The sequence below is a fragment of the Notothenia coriiceps genome, unplaced genomic scaffold (genome assembly GCF_000735185.1).
Source record: "Notothenia coriiceps isolate Sejong01 unplaced genomic scaffold, NC01 NC01_scaffold00034936, whole genome shotgun sequence".
NCBI lineage: Eukaryota > Metazoa > Chordata > Actinopteri > Perciformes > Nototheniidae > Notothenia > Notothenia coriiceps.
In genome coordinates this window covers 110,196-123,244 of record NW_011367637.1, presented here as the reverse complement: position 1 = coordinate 123,244, position 13,049 = coordinate 110,196, and the positions used below count along the sequence as shown (strand labels likewise).

At 38.6% G+C, this 13,049-nt stretch overlaps 1 protein-coding gene across 1 annotated transcript; it reads left to right on the top strand.

Moving 5' to 3' along the window:
* The first annotated feature begins 2,569 nt into the window (after positions 1–2,569).
* Positions 2,570–8,353, top strand: LOC104962558 (neuroblastoma-amplified sequence-like). The gene is made up of 4 exons (XM_010791011.1): positions 2,570–2,602; positions 3,492–3,715; positions 5,524–5,634; positions 8,281–8,353. The coding sequence occupies exons 1-4, from the start codon at positions 2,570–2,572 to the stop codon at positions 8,321–8,323; spliced, it is 411 nt and encodes a 136-aa protein (XP_010789313.1). The 3' UTR covers positions 8,324–8,353.
* Positions 8,354–13,049: the final 4,696 nt, after the last annotated feature.

Genomic DNA, 13,049 nt, shown 5'->3' with positions numbered 1-13,049 from the left:
CATGCAGGCTCTGCATGCACAGCAAGCCACCAATCACAATCAAATCTCCAAAGCAAAGCAAACGGACCCGGTGATTAAAGGTAAAAACACTGAATAAAGTCGTTTCATGTGTTTCTCCAGGGCAGTTCGGCGCTGCTAACCGAGCTAGCTCAGCTTGTTGCTCTGACAACTTAAGATCCAGACGTCCGTGACTAAAATCCTTCATCCGGTTAAATATAGTTAAAAAAATACCAATTGTATAGCATTAAAGTTCAAGAAAGGATGGTTTGGGGAAAAAAATCTGGTATTTTCTTTAATTCCTGTATGTTTTCATATCGCAATATATATCGCAGGGGGGGAAAAAAAAATCGCATTTGACTTGCTATATCCTCATGTAAGCATAGTTATTATGATCATGTGGCATGGCATATTTAGAGTCTTTACAGTAATAGCGGTCTATCAAAGATTTATATCCACAGGTGGAAAAAGTAGATGGTAAAAGTAAAAAGGAACCATTTGTGATAAAAAAAAATCGATATTGACAATGATATGATTTTCTTAGCGACACTGTAATTATGTTTTATTTCACATATTAAACCAGAAAGCTTCGCGAAAACATTGTTTATGGATGCACGGTTGTGACTAACATATAACACTGGAAATTAAGAGCGAAAAGTGAGAGAACAGGCATTGAGGAAAAGATTTAAGACTGAGGCGTAGACTTTTTATTTTTACACTGTTCCCTCTTTAGCTGCATCACAGGGAAGGGGGGAGCAGAGAGAAAAGAGCCTGTGGCAGCGGTGGAATAGCTAAGGGGGGATTTGGAGGGAGCTGGCTTCCTCCCAGCTGTGTAACATCACACGCTACCTCATGAAATTATTTTTGACAAACAGTTTATACATCCTTCCCTTTTTGAAGAAAGACTATAAGTGGCTTTTTAAGACACTTTGAAATTAAATAAGCATTAACTATATAAGATGAAGAGAAACCAAGGAATAAGTGTTGTCTTTGCTTAATTTGGAGACTAAATGGGGTTGCAACAAAAACTTATTGGAAAGTATTTCAGAGATTCTTTACCAATAAAAATGGATTTGAGACATGCAAGAGAAACTAATGTTTTCAAAGGTAAGGGAGGATATAAACCAGACAGCCAAAAGGAAAACGTATTGATGATGAATGACAGAGAGAGAATGCACACGGTATTTCGTCATGAAAGAGTTATTGCAATAAAGTTCTTCAAACAGCTGCCTGTCCGTCGCAGTTCCAGCTGACTTTCTTCTTTCTCCCTATGTTCTCCTTTGCATGTCATTCTTCCCCTGTCAGAAAAGTTTGTCCAAAATGATGCCAGCATTCACCAACATACTACTTGTACTCTCCTCTCCTCCCTTCTATTACTTTCTTCCTGACTTACATCCTTTACCCCCCTCTGACTTTTTACACTTTTAATATTCTCCTCTTTCTACTTCTTCTCCTCACCCTCCCTCCTGTCCTGCTTTTGAACTGAGAATCTGCCACCCTAACTGCTGCTAAGGCCACATCTAAAGACACACACCCACACCCATGCTGAGAGCAGGAAGAGACACACACACAGTTTTCGAGCTCACACATTTCCAAGAGCAATAATTACCGTATGCAAATAAGATCAACAAATAAACCACCTCTTCCTGCTGGGTGACAGCATATAAGACGCCAAAACCAAATTCAGGAGCTCATTTAATTAGAACAGAGGTGATGAGGGAGATGCCGCATTCACATACCGCTCCCTGCGCATGACATTCTCAATCATAAATGTGTATCCACCGTCAAATTCCCCATAGCCTTGAATCACCATAGCAATTATGTTTCCTGGTACATTTACCCGTATTTTCAAGGCAGGGGGAAAAAAGCATATATTGAGTTTGCCCATTTAACTCGGGTGATACAGTCAATGTGTTCCCGGAAGCACAATTATAGAAGTTATAAAAGTAAGGCCAGGGTAGTTGGTTTCCTCAACCTTTTTCTGTCAATTTTTGAAAATTGCAGCCATTTGTGAAAATGGCCTCATTAGTTTGTTCCGGAAAAGCAGCAGAAGCCCTGTGAAGTTTTTATATGTCACACAGTGCAGGGGGTTTGAAGCCCAGCGCTTGACAAAGTTTAATGATAAAAACCTCCAGTGCAGTTTACTTACGTTTCAACTTTAGTGCATGTCCTACATCGCTTTATGTGTAAGAACTGAATCCAAAAGAAAATAAAGGTACAAATATTGAGAAGTAAATAGTCTGTCAATTAAGATATTTTTGAAAGCATAATATTTATATAGCGCTTTTCCCAGTGCTCAAGGGCGCTTTTTGTTTCTCAAAGGAGAATATATCAAGTTGAATTATATAAAGAGACTATCATACGGTACTAATTAAGCTTAAGTCGGGACAAACATAACTTCAATGCTTGGCTGAGGTTGAATGATTAGTGTATAGTTCAGAACATATCATAACAAAGTGCTAGATTATTGTCATTCAAGCTCCACTGGGGATGTATTGAAATAAAATCACATTTCCAAGTATTGTTTTGTTTTTGGTTTGACTGGTTACAATTACATCATCGTCATCTCAACATGCTCTCTTCTTCTGCAAAACTTAAAGATGGGGTAGGTCATTTTTGGAGAAACTGCTCGAGTGAGCTAGAATTTCAAAATACACAACTGGAAAAAATGTGCCACTTCCTTACAGAGCCCGTCCTCCAACACACACGAACGTGCACATGTACACAGATGACTTTTTTGTATGGATTTTTTGTCAAAGCACTTATATATATATTATAAATATATAGATATTATAGATATTCATTGCTATCGGGATGTTAAGAGCATTCCATGGAATATAACAAAAAGTGTATCTCGAGCCGGTTTCTCAAACTTACCTACCCCACCTTTAAATTATGCACTACGTCCTCTTTTTTTTATGCCCAAACTCCTCATATTTGCATTGCAGCAGTGGATGGAAACACACATTTCAATTCAGATTATTGTTTTATTATTCCTCCATATACATTCTGATAATAAAAATGCTTTTGTGCTAAAAGTTTATTCAGGATATATTGGTAAATATTACAAAAAAAACACAAACCAAAAAGAAGCCGAAATCGACACCTAGCCCCAAAGTATTTGTTAAGAATAAAGTTACATTTTTTTTATTTAACTTAGGTATTTTGTCTAGGAGAAAATAGTTCTCTCTTTAGCAACATGAATCTAAGCTCACATCCTAAAGATGTTGTGAAATTGACTTAAATAAGTAAAAGAACAATTATTATGATTTATTTAAATGTAAAACCTGTAGCGAATATGTTCACTCTCCTACAGCAAAGAGGTCAGATCTCTGCCTCTGCAATTTCTATTTTCTTTTATTCAGAGCAGTCTTTAGTGTAGTAATAAACAACTGCTCACTTCATATCCTTTTACTCTGTGAGGCTACCAGCATGAAATAACCCATTCAGCTGCAGCCTGTGTGTCAACATGAGTTTTCTTCCTCTTTTCACAGGCTGACCCAAAGGAGCTCATTCGATTGGTCACACAGCATGTGTCCGCGTATTCTGATTGGCCCGAGGAGCTGCAGAAGTTGATCAGCCAGCTGCACGTGTACAACGAGCGCCTGACGGACTTCACCCAGGCCCAGGTGCTACAGGGGCTGGGCCGGGGGGTCGACGTGCAGCGCTTCAGCTCTGACTGCGACTACAAGAAGGAGACCATCCTCGGCCTCACAGAGTAAATGGGGGCGGGGTCTTATACTGTCAATACAGTGTTTTCTACACAATTTTACCTCTTATTATATATATATATATATATATATATAGGCATATATTATGGGTCTCAGATGTATACAAAATTATAAAAAAAATGTCTATGAAGTCAAAATACCTATCACATCACCCATTCTAGTCATGCCTCATATCCCTCTATTTCAGCCCTGTTAGAGAAACGCTAATTTTGGGCCCTTAGCTTTAAAAATATTACGTCATATCGGCCGCAAATCTGGATCAACTCCGTTGTACCCCCGTCTTTAGAGATTTGGGTACGGAGGAAAAGAGAGGGTTTTGTTCCCTGACACACCGGGGAACACATACAGTTGCAAGAAAAAGTATGTGAACCCTTTGGAATTACCTGGATTTCTGCATAAGTTGGTCATAAAATGGAGGAAGCCACTGATGTCCAGAAAAAACATTGCTGCACGTTTGAAGTTTGCAAAAGAGCACCTGGATGTTCCACAGCACTACTGGCAAAATATTCTGTGGACAGATGAAACCAAAGTTGAGTTGTTTGGAAGGAACACACAACGCTATGTGTGGAGAAAAAAAGGCACAGCACACCAACATCAAAACCTCATCCCAACTGTGAAGTATGGTGGAGGGAGCATCATGGTTTGGGGCTGCTTTGCTGCCTCAGGGCCTGGACAGATTGCCATCATCGACGGAAAAATGAATTCTCAAGTTTATCAAGACATTTTGCTGGAGAACTTAAGGCCATCTGTCCACCAATTGAAGCTCAACAGAAGATGGGTGATGCAACAGGACAACGACCCAAAGCACAGAAGTAAATCAACAACAGAATGGCTTCAACAGAAGAAAATACGCCTTCTGGAGTGGCCCAGTCAGAGTCCTGACCTCAACCCAATTGAGATGCTGTGGCGTGACCTCAAGAGAGCGATTCACACCAGACATCCCAAGAATATTGCTGAACTGAAACAGTTTTGTAAAGAGGAATGGTCCAAAATTCCTCCTGACCGTTGTGCAGGTCTGATATGCAACTATAGGAAATGTTTGGTTGAGGTTATTGCTGCCAAAGGAGGGTCAACCAGTTATTAAATCCAAGGGTTCACATACTTTTTCCACCCTGCACTGTGAATGTTTACATGGTGTGTTCAATAAAAACATAAAAACATATAATTGTTTGTGTGGTTTTAGCTTAAGCAGACTGTGTTTGTCTATTGTTATGACTTAGATGAAGATCAGAACACATGTTATGACCAATTTATGCAGAAATCACATAGGGTTCACAAGGGTTCACATACTTTTTCTTGCAACTGTATGTATGTTTACATCAGAAAGTGCATTTAGCATGATAGAAGACCTTTAAAATGTAAATGTCTGATACATTGCACACATTTCTTTAGTAATGTGTGCAATGTATTAGTAATTGGCATATTGTATTACCTTTATATAATTATACGTCTTGTCAAAATTGATTCACTTTTTATTCTAAATCAGTTTTTTCTTTCAATAGATTTCTTTAGCATTTTTCTACATTTAACTTAATTCATTCTCCTGTGTTAACATATGCATCATGACACACCAATGTTAATTCCCTTGTACGTATTTGTTTTATTCAACAAATTCAATATTAATGCAAGAAAACAAATACGTTGAATTGGCAGAAAGCACATTTATAAAGAAAATAGAACTGGTTCTAGTTTCTTCATCTAAAAGACTAAGCTTTGAGTTAAACATGGTTCCTCCTGTTTTGACGCGATGGAATCTGATCATTATTTCCCCCTCTTTTTATTTGTGTTTGTTTAGGACGCTGGAGGATGACGTGTACAGAATCTCTCTGTCTCTGGCTAAGCGCTACAGTGTTCCACTGTGGGAGGTCTACATGACTCACCTCGAGTTTCTGTTCACAGACAGCGGGTACAGTACATGCACACACACACAGAAATGCAAACACCCTCACATAACCTCCGCCTGAGCATTTCTCTTCTCATCATTTTAAATGTTAAGTCTATGCGCACTTGAAGCATCCCTAAAAGCATTTGATAAAGGAACTAATATTGCTGTATTTCTATTCAGTTCAGTTTGTGCGCACGTCCTTTCCCTTACTATACTCAAAAGTCTGAAAATGAAAAAAATATGAGTTTTGGTATCGACACTGCCTCTGATTTACAACAGAACTCGCCTACATAAAAAGCACACTGAAAGCCCCGCTGGAGTAAATCAAACATGTTGTGAAAGTGTGTGTGTGGTTGTGTTTTAGAGGGAGACACGATTCGAGTGTATCAGTCTATTTCCATAATTTATTTGCTCTCTGACTTCATAGCCGGGGATCTGACTAGCTCTGCACCTTTCCTTGTTTTAATAGAATGCCTTTTCAGCAGATGTGTGTGTGTGATTGCGTGCGTGTTTGTGCGAAAACTCGTGTGCATCCTTGATAAATATCCCCTGTCTCATTCTGATAAGCAAAATGCTTTATGGACTCCGCTTAACGATAAATTACAACCTGTACCTTCTTCAAACCGCGACCACAGCTGCTGCCACGTTGAGTTTCTAGCAGAAATCTCAACATCATGACAAATGTGTGAAGAATATTCATACTATAATCTTGACTTGAGGCAGCTGCAATATGCGTATTGATTAAACGGATGGATGGACACGGAGGCTATAAATAGAGCCGAAGAGGGGAAATTTAAAGGAAAAGACGCACACAGACAGAAGCAGGGGTGTGGGATGGAATTTAAACTCGTATTGATCCCTGCAGGGAAATGGAGTACAGCACCTGGTCTGTAGAAGCAGCTACAGTGCAGGGTCCTGGGATCAAATCCAGTTCGGAGGCCAGATACGTGGGTTAAGGGCGATAACAAGAGTCTTTCTGTTGCTTTACATTTGTTTCCATTCGGCTCAAAGGCCAGTTCAGAGCTTTCTTTTTCACTGCCCTGTAGGTCAGAACGAGTATCTTGAACTGGATGCAAGATCGGTATTGTTAACTGAGAATCTGAATGGAGTTGAAGTATTTGAATGGTGGTTGAACGCCAGACAGGAAGCAGCGGTCTGGACTCCCTTTATCCGGGAGGGAGTTGCTGTAGTCTAGGTATGAGATGCGAATAAATGAGTACATAGGAAACCCCCCCAGGAAAAAAGAGGCCAATCACTCGTGATGTTGTAATCTACAGGAGCAGTCTGTAAATATTAATCAGACTTTGAATCAACCCAGAGCCAAGAGGAGACACTAAAAGCAAACACTTTCACTCATAGATTCCACAATGAAACTTTCTACTTGATTTACTTTCATTAAGAAAATGATTTTTTGTAATACAAATTATATAAAATATTTTGTTTTTGTATAAATATGCAAAGGATGCAATCTCTGTTAAAATATGTGCTTATGCGCATACTTTTATGAAACAGAAATATGAACGTAGGGATGAAGCCAGGTTAAAAATGCTTGATTCATTCTGTTGACATATGAGATTTAAACGTTGTTACGGAAATTTGAAATGTTTTCGTATCACTCAATAAATTCAAAAACATGCTTTTAGCAACGATTTAAGGAATACATGTTATATTTATCAGGCTATGAATGATATATAAACAAACCCCTCTGTGTTAACCTTCAGAATAAAACAATGGATTAAACCGGTAGTGAAGGGGGGATTTCTGGCTTGGAAAATGATTAGTTCATTCATTTTTGGCATTTAACAGAAAGCAGCATTGAATATGAATCGTTTACTTAGCCGTGCAGCTCTTGAGAATCAAGCACAAATTAGGGGTGTCTTAGAAAAACACATTTATTTATTTAAGGTAAATGTGAGGGAAAAGCTGTGGAGCGCTTGTCGTTAAGTGTTACAAAGAGCAGGATGTAGAGAAAGGTCTTTAGGAGGAGAAATACACTTTGAGTCAGTGTGTGCAGGGAGGGAGAGCGGAGGGGAGGATGGGGGAGATGGATGGAGGGAGCAGAGATGGATGGTAGAGCCAGAGTGTCCCTGAGACGCTGCTATTAACACAGAATAAACGCTTTAGAGGAATCAATGCCCTGCTAAACACCACCGTCGTCAGCTGTTCTCGCTGCGTGTCAGGCTTTGTAGATCTACACGGGGGCTCTTTAGGGATGAGGATTTCACTTGGTTTTCATTGACATTTTAATGACAGGGCGTGTCCTAAAACGGGAAGGGTGTTGACGTTTGCTCAGAAATCAGCTGCCAATTCGGTTGTACTCTACCTCTGTTGGCACTGCCTTTTTTCTACAATTAGAATTAAGTTAATGGCTTCTCAACATTTGAAACATTTGACCATCACAGCTTTTACCTCATTGTTTATTGTCGTAGGTCTTTTCAGGCTTTTGTTGAGTTTAAAAATGAAAATTGGATCAGTAAAGGCAGGGTACAAAAGTAATGCGTTTCACATCAGACGACAGTGAGATAGCCGATTCCAAACATCCCGTCTGACCTTTAAAAACATAAAACTCACAATTTCAGTTTTTACCTGCCACCATCAGCCGCTGAGTGCTTGTGCTGCTTCTCCCTCAAATGAGCCCATGATGATAAATAACGTTTTTTTTTGTAGCACCTTCCCTTCTGACTCATCAATGAGACATGTTTTGCTTTGAGTCTAATGCAGAATCCTCCGAGACGTCCTCAGACGACATCTTTGAAATCTGTACCCACTCCTTCATAATTGCACATTTGGTGACCTCATCATCAAATAAAAGTTCAAATTACGTCAGAAATTGGCAAATACCATACAGCAGGGGTGAAATAAGAAATCAATACAGCATAGTATTCCCAATATTGGCAATTAGTATCCCCTAACAATATTATGTTATCACAATTAGCAGCATATGGCAGGATATTTGATATTACAAAATGAATGTTTTTTTACCTAACAATGGCAATAGTATTCTAACGTGACTTGTATTAGGATAATATCGGGTTATGACTGAAGTAATGGTAGTAATATAGTTTTGTGAACCATGAATCAAGATAATATACTGTGACTTAAGTATCATGATTATATTTTACCATATGTTGGGATGTACTTTCCAACCGCTCCCATTAAGTCATAATTTCATAATAATTGACAATTTCCTGCATCAATATAAAATACTCTTCATTCAAACCATACTTTGAATAAGGTACATACTAGGGCTGCAAGATATTGAAAAAAACTGACATTGCAATATTCTTTTCCCCTGCGATGTATATTGCGGTTTTTTAAACTATATTTAACCAGATGAAGGATTTTAGTCACGGACGTCTGGATCTTAACTGGTTGACTCATCATACCTTAAGTCATGATCTAACATGTCATGATAATGCAGGTTGCTTACCCTCAAATAAGGGGGTTCATCTGTGAATGAAGAAGAGTGGTGTCTAGAAGGGATCCAAGAGATTAAACGTATTACATTAAACTATAGGAAGCTTCATTATCACATTAGGGAATTAACATACGTGACCAAATAGGTAATTTAACTTTTTATTCCACAATTAATACCTTTTTTATGCAAATAGCAGCAAAGTAGTGGACATCTTTTAAACAACATTATAAAAATAAAATTAAGAACAGCTATACACCAGCTCCTTTATGCCGTTTTGAACCTTTCTCATATGGTTTAAATGCCGGTTCTCGGAGAGGTCAATATATAGGTTAATACCTCTATAATGATATTGAAAATATACAAAGAAATTCAAAACATTTCAGTTGTTTCAATAATAAAAAGAAAAGAGCTAAAATTAATTTTCTAATGCATTTGTTTGCAGCATAAATGCCAAAATATTAACTGATCCTATAGCTCTCTAATGCTTCTCTTCATATATGGTAGCACAGTTAATATTTTGGGTATTTGAATAGTTAGTTAAATAAAACAAGACAGTTCCATGGCATTCATAAACCAAAAGAAGGCAAAACATTTTAACATATTAAATAATATTTTCAAAAGCGTTCTTAAAGGTGGGGTAGGTAAGTTTGAGAAACCGGCTCGAGATACACTTTTTGTTATATTCCATGGAATGCTCTTAACATCCCGATAGCAATGAATATCTGAAGTGCTTTGACAAAAAATCCATAAAAAAATTTCATCTGTGGAACCCGTAATACTGTAAAAACTACAACCAATCCATTTAGCGTGGATTGCCGCCCTGTCTGTCAGCCTTCCATCTCGTGCACGCACAAATGTATCTCGTGCCCTCATTGGGCGTGCCGTCATTGGGCGTGCATTGCAGAAGTACTTCAATGACTCGCCAGCAACAGGCGGCCACTTTCACATTTTTCAAGCCACGGGAGGAGTTATGTAGTTTATCAGTCCGAGTCCGCCGCGGTCTCTAAATACAACCCCACGACACCCCACGAAACTGCAAAGTATCTCCAACACGAGTTTGTAAATACCCAAAGGGGGTATTACATGGATCCGGTGTCACCTTAAAGATGCTTGTTGGGGTGTGTATATGTGTCACATGGGCGCTGACAATGTTACTTCCGACCTAATTAGTCGAGTGCCGTATATCCACATTCGTCCCCATTTCACGATTAAAAATCCACTCACACACCTGGGGGGACCCTTCAAAATAAAATTATAAATTCAATTTTCGTAGTTAGACCACGTGTAACTCTCGTTTTTACTTCTCTAAGATACCTATGTAGAGAGTTGTGGGTAAACCTTTCGTCTCTGACATTTGTCTAAATGAAAAGAAAATACCTATAAAATGTTTAGTGGAAAATTTGAATAAGAAAAAAAAATGTACAGTATTATAAAGTATGGACAAAAAGTAAAATAAGGAGAATAAAAAATATTCTATATCTAGTATATATTTCACACGAAGCTTTATTAACAAATGTAATTACCACTGGTTTTGCAAACTCTGGGGTGACTCTATTGTGTCTCTCAGGAAAGCAAGTGACTCGGAGAGTAGACTGTCCCTCTCCGAGAGGAGGTGAACAACAACATTTTGGGGGAATATAGACAATCGCTCGAGGCGTCGTGGTCATCGATTGTTGTTGGCTAGAGGCCATGGCACGCGAGGAGAGCAGAGAGCGAAGCGCGTGCGTACGTGTGTTTTCGAGCAAGGTAGTGTGTGTGTCTCGGTTCGAAGTTACTTTGTGTCTCTGGGTCTGAATTATCATGACATAGTATATAAAGCTTAGTTATTAGAAAGTTTTATACTAAAAAAGAAAGTAAAAAAAAAATATTGGTAAAAAGAGACAAGGGCGGGGGGACAATACGGAGACACGGCGGGGACCCCCCCGCCGCGGGGGGTTAAACTCTTGAGTGACGTTATTACGATTGTATGACCACTTTGACATGCCTGGTACATAGGAAACAAATATACGACAAAAGAATAGTGAGATATTATTAAATTTTTTTCTTCTCATCTTTATTCACTCCACAAATTTTTTTTGCTGCAGTTGGAAATTAGCATTCTGAATTTCCAACCCCATCCATTCGAAAGTCTTTGGCCGAGCTCACGTGATTTAAAACTTTCATGTGTCGGTTTTTCTTAGGCGGGGGAAGGAAGTCTGCAGTGATGTCTCGTGAGGGGGCGCTTTCGTCCGCACGTCATTGCAATGTATAAGTCCTCGTTTCGATTTGTTGTAGATATCGGGTATATGTGTCGGTTTCGTTGAGGCTATAACTGAGACCAAACTGAAGAGGATCAAAGGTGAAGAAAACAAGAATTAAACGAGGCAATGTAAAAAAGAAAGCGCCTGGTCATTTGCTCCAACTTGGATNTATGGATCTATGTGCTCTTTGCTTGATTCATGCCTTCCCAGTCCCTTATCATGCCTTCACCACAATTGGCTACAACAACTGACGCCATGCTCTTGTACGTGATAAGGGACTGGGAAGGCATGAATCAAGCAAAGAGCACATAGATCCATAGATCTCTTAATGTTGCTTTCAGATTGATGCTTTTAACTTCAATATTTAAAACAAAATCTTCCCGGGGGAGCATGCCCCCGGACCCCCCTAGAGGAGGTGAGGTCCCCCCTAGAGGAGGTGAGGACCCCCCTAGAGGAGGTGAGGACCTTCCTAGAGGAGATGAGGACCCCCTAGAGGAGGTGAGGACCCCCCTATAGGGTGTTAGGTCCACTCACAACTTATAAAAATAGCACTTTACCACTGCAACCTCTCTAATCTCAGATGTCATTTTGTTCTGGAACCGGGCCTGGTTGTGCGTAAAGCCTAATATATTTTTCTCTGCAATATAAAAAATACTTGTGCTTCTTGTAGTTGATTGTATTGATAATATATTTGGTATTTGGGCACAAGATATGAATACTGTTTGAGTACTTGAGTAAATGTAATTAGTTATTAATCTCTCCTGCAGCAGAGAAGATAACAATAACTTACTTGTTGTTCTTCTACTTCTTGTTCTTGATCACTCGCTGACACAAGACTCCAGTCCACCTGATTGTCATCTAGAGACTCGATGCTTCAGACACACACACACGATTATAATAATAATAATATAAAAATTGTTATTTTATGTCACAAAGAAACAGTTGTTTTCGAGAAATACATTTGAATTTTCTTCTTTTTTGTTTTTGCAGATTGTAACAAATAAAATAAGAAATGTTTTGTGCCAATCATTTTCAATATTTCAAGCAAGGTTTTTTTTGTATTATTAAGTAATCATCTTCTTGTAAAAGGCTTTTGACTAACATTATTGTAATAATATGAAATTGTTTTATTTTACTTTTTCTACTTATTATTTATTTTCCTTTGCTAAATGTTGTTATACTTTTAAAATAGTTGTACAGTGCAATTGTATGCCATAATGCACTGGTAGCTTTTTATTGTAAAGTGCTATAAATAATGGTTATAATAATTTCTAGCAGGTATTGCTGCTACAGGATGTGAATGCTTTACCTTAATAAACTCTTACCTGTTGCTGTGTTGTTGAGAATATAAAAAGGTACAAATAATAAAACATACAGTCCCTGAAAGGAAGAATATATACTTCATGGCGCCTCTCATTCTTCTACTTCTTTTTTGTTCTTGTTCTTCTTCGTCATGGTGTTGCAGTCAGGTGCATTCAGGTGAGGCTGAAGTCCATTTTTAATGACAAGGGGATCTGTCTGTAAACTGCAAGCTTCACCTCAGCATGTAAAAACAGTTTTTGTTCACTTCCTGGATCAGCCCACCAGTGTGACGTCACCTTGGGGGCGGGGCTAGTACGTCTTAGAGATCAGTCCCTTTTTAATTAAAGAGATATATTGTCTTGTACAAAAGTGAATTCCATTATTGTAAAAATGTAAGGAGTAGTAAGATTCATCCCGCTTTCGTCTCATTAGTATGCATAAAAAAGTGACAGGTCACACCCCCCCCCCCCATTATG

Bases quoted from the DNA above. Each gene is read 5' to 3' on its own strand.
- LOC104962558 (XM_010791011.1), top strand. From the start codon at position 2,570: ATGCTCTCTTCTTCTGCAAAACTTAAAGATGGG. The intron at 2,603-3,491 runs GTAGGTCATTTT...CTCTTTTCACAG, and splicing joins CTGCAAAACTTAAAGATGGG to GCTGACCCAAAGGAGCTCAT. The intron at 3,716-5,523 runs GTAAATGGGGGC...GTGTTTGTTTAG, and splicing joins ACCATCCTCGGCCTCACAGA to GACGCTGGAGGATGACGTGT.